We start from the raw sequence: 18671 nt of genomic DNA, 5'->3' as shown, positions 1-18671 counted from the left end.
TTTAACTTGGTCCACCCTGAACTGGTCAGGCAGTTGCTCTAGGCCCCTTGCAACTACTCTATATTCTGTTTCCCCGTTGCCTGCGATAGCACTAGACATCAGTCTACGAGATAAAAGACCTTTTCCCGTCTTTTGCTCCTACTTAAGCTTTATACCTCATACTGGTCTACAAGGTGGTAGACTCTTGTGCCAAGCCCTTTCAATTACTTTTTCCTTACAAAATCTTAAGGGCCAATGTTTAGTTAACATAACTGAAACAGTAATTTAGTATTAAAAAATCCTGATTATTTAATACAGTCAACCACTCTATGCGTGTAGAGCATAGCAAAATTCAGGTCCACTGCTTGTTCCAATGCTGTAGGAGTGACCTCCAGGACTGAGGCTGAAATACATAGTGGTGGTATGACACACTGAAAAGCAGTCCTGTTCATCTCACTTTATACATGTGTAATTTAAAGCTAGGCTTTTGTTTACTATTGGAAAGCAAACGTAAAGTTAAAGGTAAGATTTATCAATTGCACTTCCTTGAAAGGAAGAGTCAGGTTTTCTGCTTGCATTGACACCACTGAAATCTTAAGCACATAATTTTGCTTTATGGTAATAATTAGATTACAAAACACATTACAAATGATTGATCTGGGCAAAAATGTACTAAGACTGGTAATGAAGCATTTAAAAATATGTTGAACACTTCTTATTCAATACATACGACTGTGGAACATGTTGAGGGGAATTTTGAAACAGTCTAATAAAATAAAAATCCAACTGAAATTGGTAAAGTAACTCCAAAGATTTATTTATTCATCTATACAACAGAGGTCAGACAATCCTAAGAACTGTGGAAATGAAGACAATTAAGTACAACTCAAAGTAAGGAATTGCAGTACTGTGGAAGAATTGTTTTCAAATTCTTCAAGTCAAAAACAGTTTTCCAAACACCACAATTAAGAAAAACAACAAAAGCTACTTCAAATCACTCTTCCCCCTGTACCTCAATCTCAGTATAAACCAGTACAACCCTGCTACCCTCATCTCAGGTGCGTGGCTGGTGCTATTAAGACTGCTCACTAGCCATGGTTTGCTGGAGTCAGCTGTGCTTCAGAAACAAGAGTTTTACTTCTCCATATGAAAAAGGAAAAAACCCAAACATCCATATGGCCACTTCAGCACTGCATGTCAGAACGAACTATTGCTTAACAAAAAAAATTAACCTCTGCCAGAGCTATAGTTTTATTTCCCCCCATGTGCTGTACCCCAGCCTCCTGACACACCTATAATGCACTTCCCATCGGGACCTTCCTCAGCTGTCACCACCTCCCACTATGCCCTGCATGATGGACTAGTGGCAGCAGTAACCAGGATGGTTGAGTCCCACTACACCAACCCTCTTCGCCACAGAGAGGTCTACAAGTAGAGCCTGAGCAGGACTGAACCATTATTCAGTGACGTAAGGAGGTACAGACCTGTGTTTCTTGATCCTTGCTCTAGCTTTCCTTACACCAGTGTGAATCAGGAGCCCGTCTACTGAAGACAGCAGGTTTACCTCAGGGTAAATGCAGAAGTGAGATGGAAGGAGCATCAGCTACCTTGCACAGGACTCCCAGTGTGCTTGGGCCTGAATCTAGAGGCCTTCTGAGAGATGCCCTGTTGCCTTCAGTGGGCTTCTGACCAGACCTCTGTACATGTGTGCAGCAGTACCAAGTTCTGAAAACAGTTGTAAAATCCAGATTATATTGTTCTAAAATGCTATCTTACAGATTTTCCACTTCTCTGTAACTTTCAATGCTTGTCAAATGCTGCTAAAACACTGCATACAGCTTCATAATAATAAAACCCTAGAGCCAAATGATTGCTACATTCAACTTAAAAACCAATTTTTAGAAGCAATTTTTGTATTTCATCATATTTACGATGGTGCAATTACTTTTTTTACATTTTTTTATCTTCAATTGCACATCCTTCATTAGGACATACTAGAAAAAAAAAAGTATGGATTGCACAGTCTTTTTTCTTATAAGGACTCATTTAGAGAAAAAGGTTGTGGATGAACATCTCCAGTCTGTCCATACTTCCTGCAGCTAGTCTCATTGTATAGCCTGTTGAGGAAAGTCTCTGCAGGTCACTGGTAAGCTAATGACTCAAGTTTAAGTACTTGTTATCACCTTCTAATACAGTTAACAAACCACATCCCTTTATAGCCTAGTAAAAATTAACTGAATTGTTCAAAATTTCTAAACTGAAGTTCACATCAAACTTCAAAATAAATACAACTTCATAAAAAATGTTAGGAAAACCCCCCATTTTATTTGCAAAAACCTATGCTTGGTCTCAAAGGTATCCTATTTAACCAACTATATCCACTATGGAACACACGGGATTTATGCAATATGTGAGAAATTATGGAACTTGATTAGAATTGCAATGATGTGATTCACTGTGCTAGTAATTAGCTGTTTAGAGACTTGTATGTATATCTTAAAATGACAATATATGTGTTTCTTCAAATTTGGTTACAAATACTGGTAAAAGAAAATACTGTCTCTACAAAGTGCTGGAGTTCCTCTTCTTATGAAAGCCAATGCCAAAAAATAATCAGGGTGTTCTCAACATTTTGCAGGATCACACCCAGGAGAGGTTACAGACTGTGATTATTTTTACAAAAGGAACTCTTTCAGAAGTTAGAACAGCTGTGATAGGATGGGTTTCCAACACTTCCTTCCCTGAAGTCTCCTTAAATGATGGCATCATGTTCATCACTGTAACAGAAACACAGTAATTAATGTTCTGCAGTACAAACAACAGTCAGCATGAGAAAAAGCCACCCAGCCACTGCTAAGAAGGTTATTTTGTGAACAGAGGCTGTCTTGCTGGGAAGGGCTAAGGAGGGCACATTGATCTGGGTGTTACAGTCATCTTTGAGCCAAGCCTGAAGTCAATAGAACAATTTCATTTTGTCATCACTCCAAGCTCCACTAGCCTTATTAACATTTTGGCTTTCACATTTCATTCAAGTATATATTTTTAGATCACCTGTTGCTCAGGCTTTTTTATCCTATCTTACCTGCACCCAGTAGTGACAGGTAATCAAAGCCACACGCTCATTGACACGTTTCCTTTGTTTTAAAGAGACTGTTGATCTGAATTCTACAATATCCATTCAGACACCACCGTGGGTAAACGTGCAGCAGGGACTGGTTGAATTCTGTCCCCAGCAAGCAGGAGTCAGGACAGAGAGAAAGCACAAGGCCTAAACGCTGGCATCCCAACAAGTCTAATGACATCACCTCACTTAAAACAAGCTTCTCAACTGAGATGGGTGATACTGAATAGGAAAAAGAAAAGCAATCTAGTTTTAAGAATTGCCAGGTCCTAAATGAAACGTGGGACAAGGAGGTAAGTCTGGAAGCCTGGAAGAAAACAGAGTACAGCTGAGTATAAACAGCAAGTGAAATGGTACAACTTTGGTTGAACTATTCACTAAAAAACGGGTGAGATACAAGATGAAGTAAAAATCATAGATGTCTGACTGGTTCTGTGCTCTCAGAAATGAGTGCTACAAAAGAAAGGAAAAGAGTAGCTCCACAGAGAAGAACCATACCCAAGACAAGACTGGACCTACTACCTCCTGTCCCCCAATCTGGTAACATAAAGGAGAGAGACCAGCTGCCTGGAAGAAGTTGGTGGCAAAGAATTCAGTTAAATCAGTGTTTTTCAACTTGTACTGTACAGACTGACAGAAGCCCACAGCCAATTTCTAAAAGGTCTTGAAAAGATGATTAAGAAAAGCAAGATAGGCTTGTATTTGCTGTACAGCACCTGCACTCCACAGGGAAAATACCAGCAGCCTGCAGCTCAGACAAGGTGGAAAGTCACTGGTGTACACAGAGTAAACAAGTGACTTTAGGTGGGATCCAGCCTACACATTTCAACATCCACAGCACAGACTTTATCTAAGACTCTCAGCTACCCTCACAGTAAGTGAATACAAAAAATGCACGGATAGGCTGGTTCATCTGACAGATTTCCCCAATTTCAGGGTAATAGTAATGATATGAAATGAGTAGTTCACATGCAGATGCCTGTACAGTTAAATTAATGCTACTTCTCATTTCATGGACGTGTGAAAAGTATTTACAGCAGGTTCAGTGCATATGATTTTATGGACAGGTTTCTGGAGTTGAGTACAGGGTAGTAGAGAAAACTAAGTATTAGAGATTAACCAGTCAGCCTGCCTATGTTGCAAGGTGGGGCAAAAGTCTAAGTTCACGTATTGACAACAATCAAATGCTATGCTTTTAAAAATGTGAATAATGGCCATATTGCTTTCAAATGTTTTCTGTGACAATAAATAAAGGAATCTGTTCAAGAGTGGTGGCTTAAGAATGTGGAATATTAGATATCTGGCTTTAAAACTGGCTGCTCGAACTAGACTTGAAAGTACATAGAAGGTGATACAAAAGAGAGATGGTAACAGAGTTCTAAGAAGATGTCACAGAGGTAATAGAAAATAGAGCTACTACAAAAAAAATAATGGCAAGGGGGAGGAAAACACTAGAGTGAATAGAAAAATAAGAGTCTATGAGGAAGGGTTAGGAAGAACCAGAAGTGTTGCAAATTGGAGCAAACATTTCAAGGAAACGTTATCTATTGATGGAATAGCTAAAGGACAAGTATTCTTTTAAAAAAAAATTAAAGATTTTATATAATAGATCAGAGAAAAAACCCACACAGAAGAGTGGCATAGTAATAATGAGGAATAGCTGAAGTGGTGAAAGACAAAATATCACCATTAAATCCCTTAATGACATTAATATGATGTACTTTAAACAAATGTATGTATCAGAGTTCATACTCCTTGTTCTGTTTGTCCTTGTTCCCCTCAAGAAAGTGAAAAATTGATGGGAACTTACATGGTTCTGTACTGTATGCCTCTTCTAGAGTGGTAGGTTTTGCATCCGATGTAGAGAATAACTAGGACTCCAAGTGTCAGCACAATGCCACCTACAAAACTGCCCACATCAAATCTGGAGGTTTTGGGTACAACAGCCTCAGATTTTGATGTGGCTGAAAAGAAGACAACAAAAGGCACTTTTTACAGAGCTTGCAAAATTGTGTTTTGAGGGACTTCTCTACATCCTGCCCTCCCCATTAATATATCATCTAAAAACACAATTAGAAAAATTTCACACAGATCAACAGGCAAGACACCAGCCATGCACGCTGAAACCTAGAGCTCCATTTTTAAGTGCCAGTTTCTGGTGACAGAGGCAGCTGACCCAACTGCTTGCTGTCTCTGAAAGACTGCCCCTTTTCCTCTCCAGCTCCCTCTTTCCCCTCCCTTTTTGTCCCCTGCTTTCCCTTCCTTCCACACATGCAGTTCCTGCCCTCCTCAGGCCAGTTCTAGTGCTTTCATACCCTCCATGAGCCAATTTAACTCACTAAGCTGGCCTGAAATTAACCCAAGCAGAAAAGGAAGTGGCTTTTCCGATGAGCATCCTGAGTCTGCCTGCAGAGGGGTCCAACAACACCCAAGTCAAGCAGTATAGGTTATGTGGTGGCAGTAAAATCTGGTGGCAATGAGCTGTCAGATATCTTTACCTTGTCTGATAGAATTGCACCCTCACTCTCCACACGCAAGACCAGCTCTACAGCCCAACACAAATATTGACATAGATAACATGACCTCTGATAAGCCACAGCAGTTTCTGTGTAAAAACTGGTTTTATCTGCTATACACTCCAAACAAAAGAGCCAGCCTTTGCCAATCTCTGTTTATACTTGCCACAGGGAGCATTACGTGGCCAACTGAAAAAAAAAAAAAAGCTCTGCTGAAGACATCTTCACCTATTCAGTAAGACTTCACTGACATGAGCAACCCCAATCTGTTTGGAAGTGTAAGCACAGAGCGATGCGAACAAGCAGCTAACTGCAAGTACTGAATTCCACACTTACTGTTTTCGTATTAAAGGCTGCTGTCAAACTGTATTTGACAACTTTCACATAAAGTGTGACTCATTCATAGTCATACTCTATTCTCCATTAGGGACAGAATTAATTACATTGCTAACAGAACTCAGTCTTTCTACCAAGCCAGCAGATGTATTTTGAGCCACAGGTCAGCTATGAAAAAGAAAGTATTAGAGATGAGTTCAGGTGAGCTGTAGAAGGGAGAGCTGAACAAATACAGAAGTTGTATTCAAAAGCCAGGCTTCCTCCCTAACATTGCTGATCTCCTCACTGGTGGCTGCTGGTTCTCACCACTCACATTGGTGGTTTTTTTTTTCTCCTAAGTATGTCAAGTCTCTCACGTTAAGTGAAGCCTTATTTAAGTAAGTGGAGTGCTCAAAGCAGTGTTATTATAGCCAACTTAGTAATAAACCCCCACTTTATTCCCGTTTTTCAGCATGCAAATACATTCTCTGTTATACCACTGTAAAACTAACAATTCTACAATTGTGGAACACATGTCAACGTACAAGTGTCTATGAGCTTCTTGAAATGTGATCTCACCTGTTACAGAAGTCAAAGAAATTTTGGAAGTGGTCACGGCCACTGTGGTGTTGAGTTGGGATGATGTGACTGATGAAGCTGTGGTGGACCTTGTTGTCTGGCTGGTTTTGGTGGTCTGAGTTGTCAAGGTGACAGGCATAGTGGTGTTAGTGGGCTGGCTGGTCAGGTGAGTAGTATTGGTTGACACACCTGGGAAATTTTTATTTGTGATATCACACAGAAAAATACATAAAGATAATCAACTGTATACTCATTGAGTAAGACAGCATTTATCATGCCCAAATAGGATGACAGAGTAACAATGAAAATGTCACTGCCTGGATATCCAGGCTTGCTAACAGACTCTTCGCCTGTGCATTTCCTTTGGAAAGACCCAACTTCTGATGTCTTGGGCTCAAGGTCAGGAATAGTTTAAAGGAAAAGCTGTAAAGCAAACCTGGATAATAGCTGATAACTTTTAGAAAGGTGTTTTTCTTTGGATATCATTATCCAGTTCCACAGAATCATCCCTAACTTACAGTATTTGAAAATGTGATAAAATTCTGCATCGAGTAACTTTCCATTTGAAGCACCAACTTTTCAGATAACAAAGCTTTTCTGATAAGAACAGATTTTGCATGAGAACGCACCCCACCCCCCCCCATTTCAGTAATGACTTAATCTTTAACTTGTTTTTGAATGAAACACTAGCTTTGCTAAGGCTGCATGTATATTATACTTACCAGAGAGAATTCTGCATGTGGTAAACTTAATGCTCAAGAGGTTTTTCCACACGTGATAAAAGTTCGACCAAAGTAAATCTGCTGGCTTCTATCATTTATTTAGTAGCAAGCTGTCTTGCCAAGGTTAAAACAAAGACTGGAATGCTGTTTCAAGTTTAATTGACACCTAAACTCTTTAACTTTTACTCTGCTTTTACCTGACACTTCCCCTTCCCTCCTCAGAAAGCAGTAGTGAACTGTTCAGAATAAAAATACCATGAAGCAAAATTCAAGAATAATAGAGATTGATATTTATAGAAAAATCCTTAGAACCCTAGTGGAAGGCACCCAGCTAGGATGATCTCAAGAATAATTACTTATTTAATTAAGAAGCAACTAACAAGAAACATGAGCCTGTTATGCAACAAACATTTCTCTAAGCAGACAATATGAGGCAAAAAGCTTTTATATGTGAGGGAATTTTAGGGAGAAAAACCTCCATTTGCAGCTGTATTATTTCTATAACCTCATACAAGCTATGTTCATGTTAACCACTGCAAAAGCTTTTTATTATGGACATTCAAATGTCTAATTATAGCCATGTTTTTTTGAAATTGTCCAAAACTAGAACTGAAGAATAGGCAGTTTCATCTCAATTCCACAGTAAACTTGATATTCAATTTCTGCTTTTTTATACAGCATCTAAAACGCTTCTACAGAATAATCTTCCTGGAAGTGTGCTTTAAAATGTGAGTAGCTACACACAGAATGGTGTCTTTGCTAAGACTTAAGTATCACTACTTCAGATGTGAACATCAAAAACTTAAAGAAACCAAACAATGCAACAATGTAAGCATTCAGAAAGGAACTGGCTTACACAACACTTTTCTGAGACATTTAACATTAAAACTACCAAAACAGCCCAATACAGTCCCCATAATAAATGTTATTTATTTTCCTGTTCTTTGATGTATTGTGCCATAACCCTAGGAAACACTTTGAAATGAGCATTCATTGAGATGGAACAGTTGGAGTACTATATTTATGTGCTTACCTTGTTACAATTAGGAAATTCAGTTCCTCTATGAAGCATGTGTAAAATACATCAGATAAAATTCAGGGCACATTTTAATGGCGACAGGTAAACTCCCCAAAGGCACAATGATCTATAAATATCAAATGTTTCCTCATTGTAGGAAATAAGCAAGGAAACGTCTGTATGGAAACCATCTACAGTTATATCACATGAAACCACACCTGGTGACTGCATTCCTAATATAAAAGATACCAAGAGAAAGACAAATCCGAATGCAAGTTTCAACCAGTTAGTTTTCTGTGGGTATTTGTTGTTGGGGTTTTTTTTAGCCATGATTTCCAAGTGTCAAACTTGCTTGTGTTTCTGAGCAGTATGATGGTTAATTGTTCCATGCATAATGGTATAAGATGAGGTTACACAAAGATGGTACTTATTCCATGGGCATTAAATTACCCTACAGAAAACCTGAAGTCAGCACAAAAAATATCCAAGCAGCTATCATGAGGAATTTCAGCAAATTTGCACATTTTCCCCTCCTCCCTTGTCTACTAGCCATCCTATTTTCTTACTTTATCTTACAGCACTTGGTGATGTAACATAAAGAGTAAAATCTGGTTAAATCTCCTACAGACTTATCTTTCATGGTGTATTTAGCATCAGTCAGTTCAAAACATCAGTGGGAGGCTATCTGAGGCAGCTGGAGAATTTGGGGAGCTGACGTAAATCGGGCACCAATCTGTTCTTCTGTATCTTTGAACAATCTCACCCGTACTATTTTACCAACAGATGAAAGAACATTTGCTAGCAACATCTGTCCTTTTATCTTTTATTCCCCCCATTACTTTTCCCCCAAAAGACCAGCTGGGCTTCATTGAACATCACACTAAACAAACCCAGACTGAGTTAATATTTATTTAAAAAGGAATGCATGCCAGTAATATAGTTCAGGTTTATGACACCTTGTTTTTGAAGGAGACAAATATTTTACTTTGTATGCTACCTGTGTTTAAACTAATAATAGCTATGCTATATCCATCAATCAAACTATATACGTAGCATAAAGATAAGAATTCTTAGCAGCACGCACTACTCCCTTAGTATTCTAATTGAACAAGAATGAACACAAGTCAAACCACAAAAGCACTGTGCTAACATACGAAATAATTATTATTGGATGCTCATCGTGAAATAAATAAACACTCTCCTTTGCATGGAAAATGATTGAATGAAACAGACTTTTGCTTCTGTCGTGGAAAGGTTCCAAAGCAAGAAAGAAAGAAAAAAAAGCATAGACTTTAAGCAAAACTAAGTACATATATCCAGTAGTCTTTACCCTGAAGAGGTAAAGACAAATAATCAAAATGGATGAACATGATCTTAAAAATCCGTGGACTGTTAGAAAAAAAAAAAAAAAAAAAAAAAAAAAGAGAAAAAAAGGGGAGGACATGACTCAAACCACATAAGCATGGCTGTTAGGTTTGTACTGTGCCTGTGCCTAACAGTACTAACAGTAAAAGGCTCAGGTCTCTTTTCACTGTTATTATGTAGAGATGGTAAAGCTCAAACCTCTGCAAGAACCCCTCAGTCAGGGTTGGAGCAGAGGGTGAAAACACCTGTGGTTAACAATGGCTTTACACATAGGGAAGGCCCTAAGGCAACAAGGGGATTGCAACCATCTCTCCACTTTCCAAGTCAGACGTGCTTAAACTGGTACACTGCAGGCAATGGAATGAGGCACTGCACCACTGCCTTGTATCAAAAGGAAGGTCTTTGCAGAGATTGTCTTTTTTCCCTGGTGAGTATTTTATTCTTAAATGAGTAAGAAGCAACCTTCTGAGTGTGGTAGCTCAGAGGTTATCTGAAGATTACAGAGATGCAAAGCGAAAGCCATACTGGAAACAACAACATAGCTGGGATCTTATGATCAGAATAAAACTCCACAAAGTATCTTAGGGCAGGCCCTGCTTTCACATGGCTCTTAGCACAAAGGGGATGCAGTTCATGCAGGAAACTAGCTTCTCTTCTCTCAGTTACAACCTTTTATCTGTGCATCACAGACTGAACAACTGCATGACATGAATTACTATCCAGTCTTTACTGATGTGGTGAAATATGCCTGTAACAAGTTCTTCCAAAAGACCTTTTTTTTTTTTATTTACCTTTTTTCATAATCTCATACCGACATAGCCAACAGCTGGAACACTGCAAATACAAGTGAATGAACTGTTTGTGTCCTAGGTTAAATAGCTGCTTTCAAACTCTACTAGTTGATCTAATACAGCTATTTCTTCTTTCGACAAAGATGTGTTTTGTAAACACGTTACTTATGTTGGAGCATCAGAACTGCAACACTGCTGCCTTGGGAAATCACCCTTACCTACAGTTCTTTTGCCAAGTTGTGAAGGAAAGATGGTAGTGCTAGAACAATGCAGAAGTATCTGTGACAGATTGTTCCAGATCTGCTACTTGCTTGAACTCTGCTGTTTTGTGCTGTGAGCTTTATAAGGACTATTTTCTATGGTATAAGGTGCCATGAGTATTATCTAAAAGGCAATGGAATCTTACTCTTGAAACTCAAGCCTCCAGGACTTCATTATACCCTGAATCTACCTGCTGTGAAATAACATTAAACAGATACTCACTGTTTGCACAATAACCTATTCATCTTTGCTTCAGGAAAATGGAAGAATTTTGCTCAGCGACAAAGAATGAACATTAAAAAGACCAACTTCTTTCAATTCTTCCTTGAAGTTTTATTTTGATTATCACATTTTTCAATGTTATCACAAACATCAGCGCTTCTACTGATGAAGCACAGTACCTAAACTTGAAAAACAGTATAGCTTCATTTCAAGAGCTGTTTTACATGTTGCCTCCCAGCCCTAAAATGATAATGCCTTTCTCAAGCACCCATGGTTTGATGGGTGTTTTTTTAGAATTTGGTATGATCTGGTAGGTTTGGAGCTAGCTTCTAAGCTCATAGTAACAGACAGATGAACAGATACATACCTACTGCAGATGTTGTTGTAGATTGTGTGAATGATATAACAGTGAGATTGAATGAACTGTTATTGCCTTCAAGGAAAAAACAAAACAAGAGAAGAAATATTATTCGTTTTCATTTTAACATACTATAACTAAAGTACCCACAACAATGGTTTCCTTGGGGTATCTGTGTGTGCACGCTACAAGTGGGAATACAGCAGAGTATTCCATCCCAAAGCAGATGGTTTGATCCTTTTGTAAAATGCTTCCAGATCTCAAAGCAGCAAGAACATAGTTACACTGTATGCACAACAGTGCCCAAAAGTTCTCCGTCTGAATTCTTTACTCCTCTTTGCTTTTTCTTTGGTACAATCATAGCCAACCAGCCCCATCATTGAGTACTGCACAAACAACCCTCACACTGACATACCTGGGATATTAAGTTGCAGGTTTAATTGCTCTTGAGAAACAGTCCATGATTGTACAATTACAAACACATTCTTTCTTCCTTATGTAGGCTTTTATACCAGTGTAAGCCATGTACGTGTATGGGGCTAAACCTTTACTGCACTGGTCCAGTGCTGTAACCAGAACACAGCTTTGGGTTTCCCCCAGGTTCCGAGTGCTTACTTCTGCAACCCTGGGAACACATCTGGATGTGGACTGCATGCTCATACAGGTGAAAAGAAACCACGTACACTGCCTGGAATTTGGGTGTGAGTCAGTGATGCAATTAACACAAGACAGAGTGAGTCAATGAGCAGAGCATTGACTATACGTCCCATGTCGTTGGCCAAGAGCAAATGAGATGAGCGAAGTAGTACAAGACAAAAATGACTCAAGGAACACGCCTTTGCATGGCACATGCTTAAAGGCATAGAGCTTAATGCCGTCAAATGAAATAACACTATGAAATAAATGTGTACTTTAGCAATGAGCTCAAGCATGGTGGAACTAGAATCCATTTTGACATTAAAAATCAAATGAAAAAGTGCCTTGCCTTTTTCTCAAGAGCACTCAATTCTAGCCTAGCAGACTTCTTGAGCTGGTGGATGTCTTTTTAACTGGAAATTGATGTTGGCAGTTATTTCTATTTCTATACATAAAATTCTGCCATTTTATTTCTTCTCCTCTCTGTTGCTCTAGGTTACCTAAGGATATGAGGATTGAGTTGTGTTCTACTGTTCCTCTTAAATGTCTTTAGTTGTTTCGGAATAGATGTGACAATCAAAGTACCATCCTCATGTCCTACAGCTGTTCACAATTACATAAAATGAAATAAAGGGCAAACTATTACAAGACAGTTTGAGGCATACAATAATACACATTGCTTTTCTCAATGCTACCGAGGAACAGCAACAGAAATGCCAAGAGTATTACCTTGCAACTTAGGATCTGGAACCGTACTGAAGGGTGCAGTACTGCTGGAGATGTTCATCTCTTCATTTTGAACATAGAAAACAAGAAAGAGTGAGACAGATTTAGGCACTTTATTACTAAGAAATGAAAGAAGAAAAAGCGAGTGCAGCATCTGTCACTTGCTTTGGGCATATAAATGACTAAACTACCATGGACAGGAGTTAGGTATAATGATGATATAAAAGCATGGTACCACAACAGCCTGCTTTTAGCACATCAAAAACTGTATTTGCACTACCCAGCCATCAAATGAACTGGAACTCCTTCCCATCCTCAGTTTTATCTTCCCCATCATCACCATCCCAAGTTCTCTTCTTCCTTGACATGAAAGGAGACTGAAAGAAGCAAGAGGTAGAAAATCAGGCACCTTCCTTCAGTAATAACATGATGTGCATTGCCTACAGCAGAAGAAAAGAATCTCTCATGTAAATCTTTTTCCTATAAAGTTTGCAAGGCCTTTGCAGGCAGATGGGCACTTGCTCTGCCCCTACATGGACAGCATGGTAAGATAACAAGCTCCACTAACAAGCAGAATTACTTGGTTTGGGACTAACAGCATGTTAATGCTTCCACTAAGCATTCTGCAGGTGGGGAGTGGGATAGAGGAAGATCACACCTCTGGTGAAATACTATCATACCCTAAAGACTAATTGAGGCCCGATTACTCTGTCCTCAGGCCTGGTCTACACACAAGTGGTAAAATTTAAAGATAAACCACACAAAAAGAAAACTCTGGCATTCACATGCATGTAAGAGGATCAGTTGTGGATTCTGTCTTTGCCAAGCAGTTCAGTTTTGGTAATTTGTAACAATATTCTACTAAAGGCAAATAACATGAACTAAGTATCACAGAAATACGACATTTTCTTAGTAGTTGCAAAACCTTAGTGAAGGTCTCAGAGTGGTAATGTTTGCAAAAAAAAAAAAAGTCAAACCACTCACTGTATCCCACCCCTGCGATATCAAGATTGATGGCAGCACTGCAAGATACGTTAAACTGTTTCATGAGGGAGCTTAGGGAAAGCAAGCAGACAAAAAAGGAGGATGTGACACAGCTAAATACAGCTTCCCCAGGAAGGACCCAATCCTACAGAAAGTGGTCTACATCAGAGCTCTTCCCCCCACATTTAACAATGATCTGACTGAGGAAGCTAAGCCAACAGAAAACTGACGTTACACCCCCTCCCCAACAGTACACCATGGTTTTTGCTGCCTCAACCAGCAGAACTGACTCCCTGTAGGATTAGAAGAAAGAGAAGGGAAGGAACCAGCTGTGGAAGGGAAGGCAGGACTGTATTAGCCCTAGTTCAGATCAGGTTGGACTGCACACCTTGAAAGATGTCAAGGACCTTATCCAGCTTAAAAGATAAAACTTTTTTCTTTTCCCTTCTCAAAAAAACCCCAAATTGACAAGTTGCTTAATTTGGATCACAAACAGTTGCTCCAGAATACCAATACATCTTAATATGGGGCACTGCATAAGCATATGCCACATTGTACCACATGGCAGCAAACAGGACATGGTAAGAAAAAGAAGATTGACACTATTCCCCTACTTCTCTGTCCTCAGACTGTGGTTTTGGATTTGGAAGTGTGTGTATCACTGCAGAGACAGCAGGAAACTTGAACCAAAGAGGCAGGAAGGACTCCTGGGCTAAGGCAAAGGGAAAAGCAGCACATGCTTTTACGCAGCGATGGCTCTGACAACTGGAGACTCTCATTTGAGACCAAAGACTGCACAGGGCAACTGGCCCAAAGCAAAACAGCGAGGGTTTCTGGCCTTCTCCAGGGAGCAGAAGCGCAAGGGTTACAAGCCTGCACCGACCCAGGTGTACCAGTGCAGGCATGAGCGCAGGAAGGAAGCGGGAAGGAGCCGGCAGCCAGCTGCAGGCGGAAGGTGCTGCGCACAAGCAGAGGTAAAGCTCTTTGGGCCACAGGATTAGTTGCAATATTGGGCCCACAAATCTTGAGTAGAGAAACTGTGCTAATGCTTGTTCCCACCGTGATCCAGAGGAAAGGGAGGAGGGGACTGGAGGGGGAAGAAAGGAGCTCTTGTGATCATTTTTCATGATGAAACAGAACCAAACCAAGGAAATACCAAACTTAAAACCAATGCACCAAAGCACTACACACTGGAAAAGAACAGGGAAAGGGGATCAACGACATTTTTGTCAGACAACTCTTTTTCTTCCTCTCTGTTTAAGGTCAGCTGCAGCTAAAAACACAGCTGCTTGTGGCTGGGCAGGGTGTATCCGAAGGCAAGCGTGCTTCCTGTGAAATGCTGCGACGAAAATGAAATTGGTACGTTGAGTGCTTCCAGGGCCTCTCGCAGTTTTGTTGCTCTAGTGTGTGAAAAGTCATGAGCTGGAGACAATTCAGATAAGCAAACTTTCAAAAGGACAAAATCAGGCCAGTTCTGCCAGCTTTATAGCTGGAACTCGGCTTCCAGAAGTAGATTTCAGACATGGGAGCTGAAGATCCGTGCTTGTGCTAAATGCATAGATAGATGCGGGGTAAGCAAAGGGGATTGCTCCGATACTTGTTGAAAATGGACAAGACAAGTTTAAAAGGACTTGGTTTTGCCAGATCCTGCAAAAATCAGCACAGTGGATAACACCCATGAACCTTTAATGCTAGGAATCAGTAGTCTCTGGCTCAGGCATGTACCAAATTACTAGTATTTGTATATGAAGGATGAGTGGCACTACTCGTTCAAATCCCTGCACGTGACAAAGGTCAGTTTGCCCGCTCCTGCCTTCACATTTAAGATAACCACATTTCTAAGGGCTCACAGGCTTTACGTCTAGTCTGACTAAACCTCACACTGCAGAAAGATGTTGGTATATAAACTCACATTTTTATAAGCGCAATTTTACACATTCATTTTGGGGACATACCAAAAGTCATACATAAAATTCTGTTTCAGCATCTTCTCAAGTCTGATGCCTAGCAGGTAAGTACGAGGGTTTTATGCTCAAGCCATTCTGCTTCTGTTGGTTTAAAAAACCCAAAAAGTACAGAGGCACTGACACTGCACAGTCCGTCAGAGAGACCTCTGACTTGCACAGCAACAGCTAAGCAATCTGAATGAGTAACAGTTGAGGTACTGGAAGGGTCAAGGCAGAGATGTTGGAGCAGGTGACATTAATATAACCACACCCTAGACAGTCTCCACCATCGGGATACTCTTCTTCTCAGTTGAAATGGATGAAACTCAAATTCTGGAAATTAAAAAAAAAACCCAACTCCCAATCCCAAATCTACTGTAACATCTGCCTGGCAATTTTGACAAACTATAAATTCAAATTGCTGCTATCTGGACACTTTCTATTTCTTTTCCCCTTTGACTGAACAAGGTCTTTTGGTACCTATTTTTTTTTTTCTTGAAGTGGCATTCTCATCTTGAGACAGAGGTCAGCCAGGATTATTTATCTCCGCAACTTTTTGGACAGGTCCTCATGCCTTAACATTGTGAAATTACCTCACAGTCTTGCAAAGGAAAGCGTAAACACAGCTGGCTTCAGGAAACAACACAGACCCAAGTAATTGATTCTCAGCCCTGGTCAGTTTGAGACTGAAAAGCTACAACACCTTTTGCTGTCCCCCAAGAGTCTAAGAGAAGTGAGGAGACCATACCTGTTTTCAGGCCTGGAGGCTGCTGCTGCTCGGTACATTTTTGTACTGTGAGTAGTTCTGTATACAGGTAAGCTATTGGAAGATGTTGCCAACTATCTTTTCTGAGCAGCACGGGAAGGGCATGGGGGCAGCTTCCTGCCAGGGAGCCTGGATTCTCCTTACTTGCTCAGGTATCAGGAAGTTGGCTGGACTTTTCGTAACAGTGGGAAGGACTTCTCCCAAACCGTAACATTTTGGTGATGTGTCTTCCACTAACTCCACCGACACATGGAAATAAATAAACTTTCCAGCAGAATAAAAGAACAGCATTATACTGAAATAAGCAGTCTGCCCAAAAAATCTAACTGGAGTGAGGACAAATCTACTGCCAATTTCACTTTTTGCAAATCACAGTATTTAACTGGTTACACACTTTCTCCTGCAGCGTTCATTAGTGAGCCACAAACTTTTGCTGAAACCAACACAAACCTCAGCAGTAGTTTCTGGAAGTTTCTGAGTAAGTGGGCAGAAAAAAAACCCCAGAGAGTTCAATAGATACATTAGACTGAGCCTTAAAAGGGCACAAATTCTCTCAACAAGTTATAAATGGGCTCTAGAAAACAAATTAATCTATAGAGGAAGGTCTACATTTGACTGTCGAAAGTTAGATGAGATCACCCCTGCCCCAGGAGACAGCACTGACTGCACACTCAGTTAAACCAACATACGCACTCAGGAAGCAGCATGGTAAAAGACAGAGCAAGCCGATCTTGTATCAAATGAAATGACAGTCTATAGCTGTAAAATGGAAGCCACAAGATCTTGGCAAAGTGGTAAACAGGTAAAGTTCTACAAAAAAACCCTTGCTTTTTTGGAAAGGGCAATAAGCTGTTTACGTTCCTCATTTTACTTTTTTTGTATCAATTTATATTATAGCTTCACCAGATTAAACAACAGCATATTAACGCTGCTGGACTGGCTGACATCCCTTCGTAGGCTCATTTTGGTACCTATCTTTCAGCTTCTTTAATTTGCAAAGCTATGGAGCACCACATGGGGCATTTCAGTCTTCCGAAAAGGGAACTCTGGCAGCTCGGAATCTCGTACGTCCCATTTTATCTGTGTGTGCATCAGCGAATCTGGTCTTCTACCACCGGGGCTGAAGCACGGGCAAACGGGAGGCTGCGTATTCACTCGACTCGGCCATCGAAAAGGGGTATCGCTGCAAGCACCTGGCAGAAGTGCGACACACGCACCGCGGGTCCCAAGAGCGGGTCCGCCACCGCCCCCGCGCTACGAGAAGCCCCGCCTGTGCGCGCAGCATCACGGCGGGTAAGCGAAAGCGTTTCCTTCCACTCCACCCCTGCCTGGGCCGCCGTGGCTTCCCCGGCTCCCTGTGACCCCCAGGCCCGGCCGCCCCCCGCGGGAAGGCGCTGGCTCTCCGCCGAGGGCACCTGCAGGGCCGGGGTATGTCCCCCACCCCGCTCCAGGAGGGGACCCACGGCGGAGCGAGGCCGGCACCCCTCTGTGGGGTGCAAACACCCACGCCACGCACCCCCCTCCTCCTTGTTTTCCCACTGTTTCTTGTTTTACGTGTTACTCGGTTCTGCTTCAAAACGGTCCCGCGTACCGAGCCTGAGCCCCCTACTTCTGTGAGGGCTCCGCTCCCGAGCGCCGGGCCACGTGCACCGATGCGCACCGTGCAGCCGAGCTCCGCCTGGGGACGGTGGGAAGCAAGAACCGGCGACCCACCGAACTTCCTTGCAGCTGCAAACCCGAGCGTAGGGACACCCTGCGGGGCAGCCCCGCTCCCTGCCGCCAGCGACACGGCGAGGCCTGGGTCCACCCAGCGGGGCTGTCGCGGCAGCCACCGGCCGGCCCGGCTGCCGGTGCCCGCGGTGCCCGCCCCGCCCGCCCGCGGCCGCTACTCACGGGAGCCGGGGGTGAGCAGCAGCAGCAGCGCTGCCGCCCGCAGCGCGCAGGAGGCGCCGGCGAGGAGCCGCATGGCGCTGAGGGAGCCGGAACGCCGCGCTCGCAGCCGCCGCAGCACCGCCAGGCGCGGCCTGCCCGGGAAGGGCGGGGGGGCCGGAGCGGGGCGGCGGCGCGGCCTGCCCGGGGGCCGGTCTCCGCTTGTCCCGCCCGCAGCCCGCGGCGCGGCAGCCGGGCCCCGCCCCCGGTGGGGCCGCCCCTCAGCGCGGCCCGGTGGCAGCCGGCAGCTCCACGGGGCTGCTGTCCCGCCGGCCTCCCCGCCGCTGCCGCCGCTGTTGCAGCGGGCTGGGCCAAGCGGTGCGGTAGCCGCAAGGAGAGAGCGGGAGCCCCAACACCGGCGTGGTACCCCTCACCGGAGCCTCGGCGTGCGGATTTGTCCCCCCTGTTGGTAGCAGCGGTGTGACCGGCGCCCAGCC

At 42.4% G+C, this 18671-nt stretch overlaps 1 protein-coding gene across 1 annotated transcript; it reads right to left on the bottom strand.

Annotated features, from left to right (window-relative positions):
- Positions 1-775: 775 nt before the first annotated feature.
- On the bottom strand, positions 776-18370 carry TMEM123 (transmembrane protein 123). The gene is made up of 6 exons (XM_055801204.1): positions 18199-18370; positions 12613-12672; positions 11257-11322; positions 6511-6699; positions 4911-5064; positions 776-2756 (listed from the first exon to the last, which is right to left on the bottom strand). The coding sequence occupies exons 1-6, from the start codon at positions 18269-18271 to the stop codon at positions 2732-2734; spliced, it is 567 nt and encodes a 188-aa protein (XP_055657179.1). The 5' UTR covers positions 18272-18370; the 3' UTR covers positions 776-2731.
- Positions 18371-18671: the final 301 nt, after the last annotated feature.

This window comes from Falco peregrinus, chromosome 4, assembly GCF_023634155.1.
Source record: "Falco peregrinus isolate bFalPer1 chromosome 4, bFalPer1.pri, whole genome shotgun sequence".
NCBI classification, from domain to species: domain Eukaryota; kingdom Metazoa; phylum Chordata; class Aves; order Falconiformes; family Falconidae; genus Falco; species Falco peregrinus.
The sequence above is the reverse complement of the archived record's forward strand: the minus strand, read 5'-3'. Positions and strand labels throughout refer to the sequence as shown.

Coding starts and splice junctions, on each gene's coding strand:
- TMEM123 (XM_055801204.1), bottom strand. CDS start 18,271: ATGCGGCTCCTCGCCGGCGCCTCCTGCGCGCTGCGGGCGGCAGCGCTG. Junction 5,065..6,510: donor TTCTTTGACTTCTGTAACAG/GTGAGATCACAT, acceptor TCTTCTTTTCAG/CCACATCAAAATCTGAGGCT. Junction 2,757..4,910: donor GGCATACAGTACAGAACCAT/GTAAGTTCCCAT, acceptor TTTCTGTTACAG/TGATGAACATGATGCCATCA.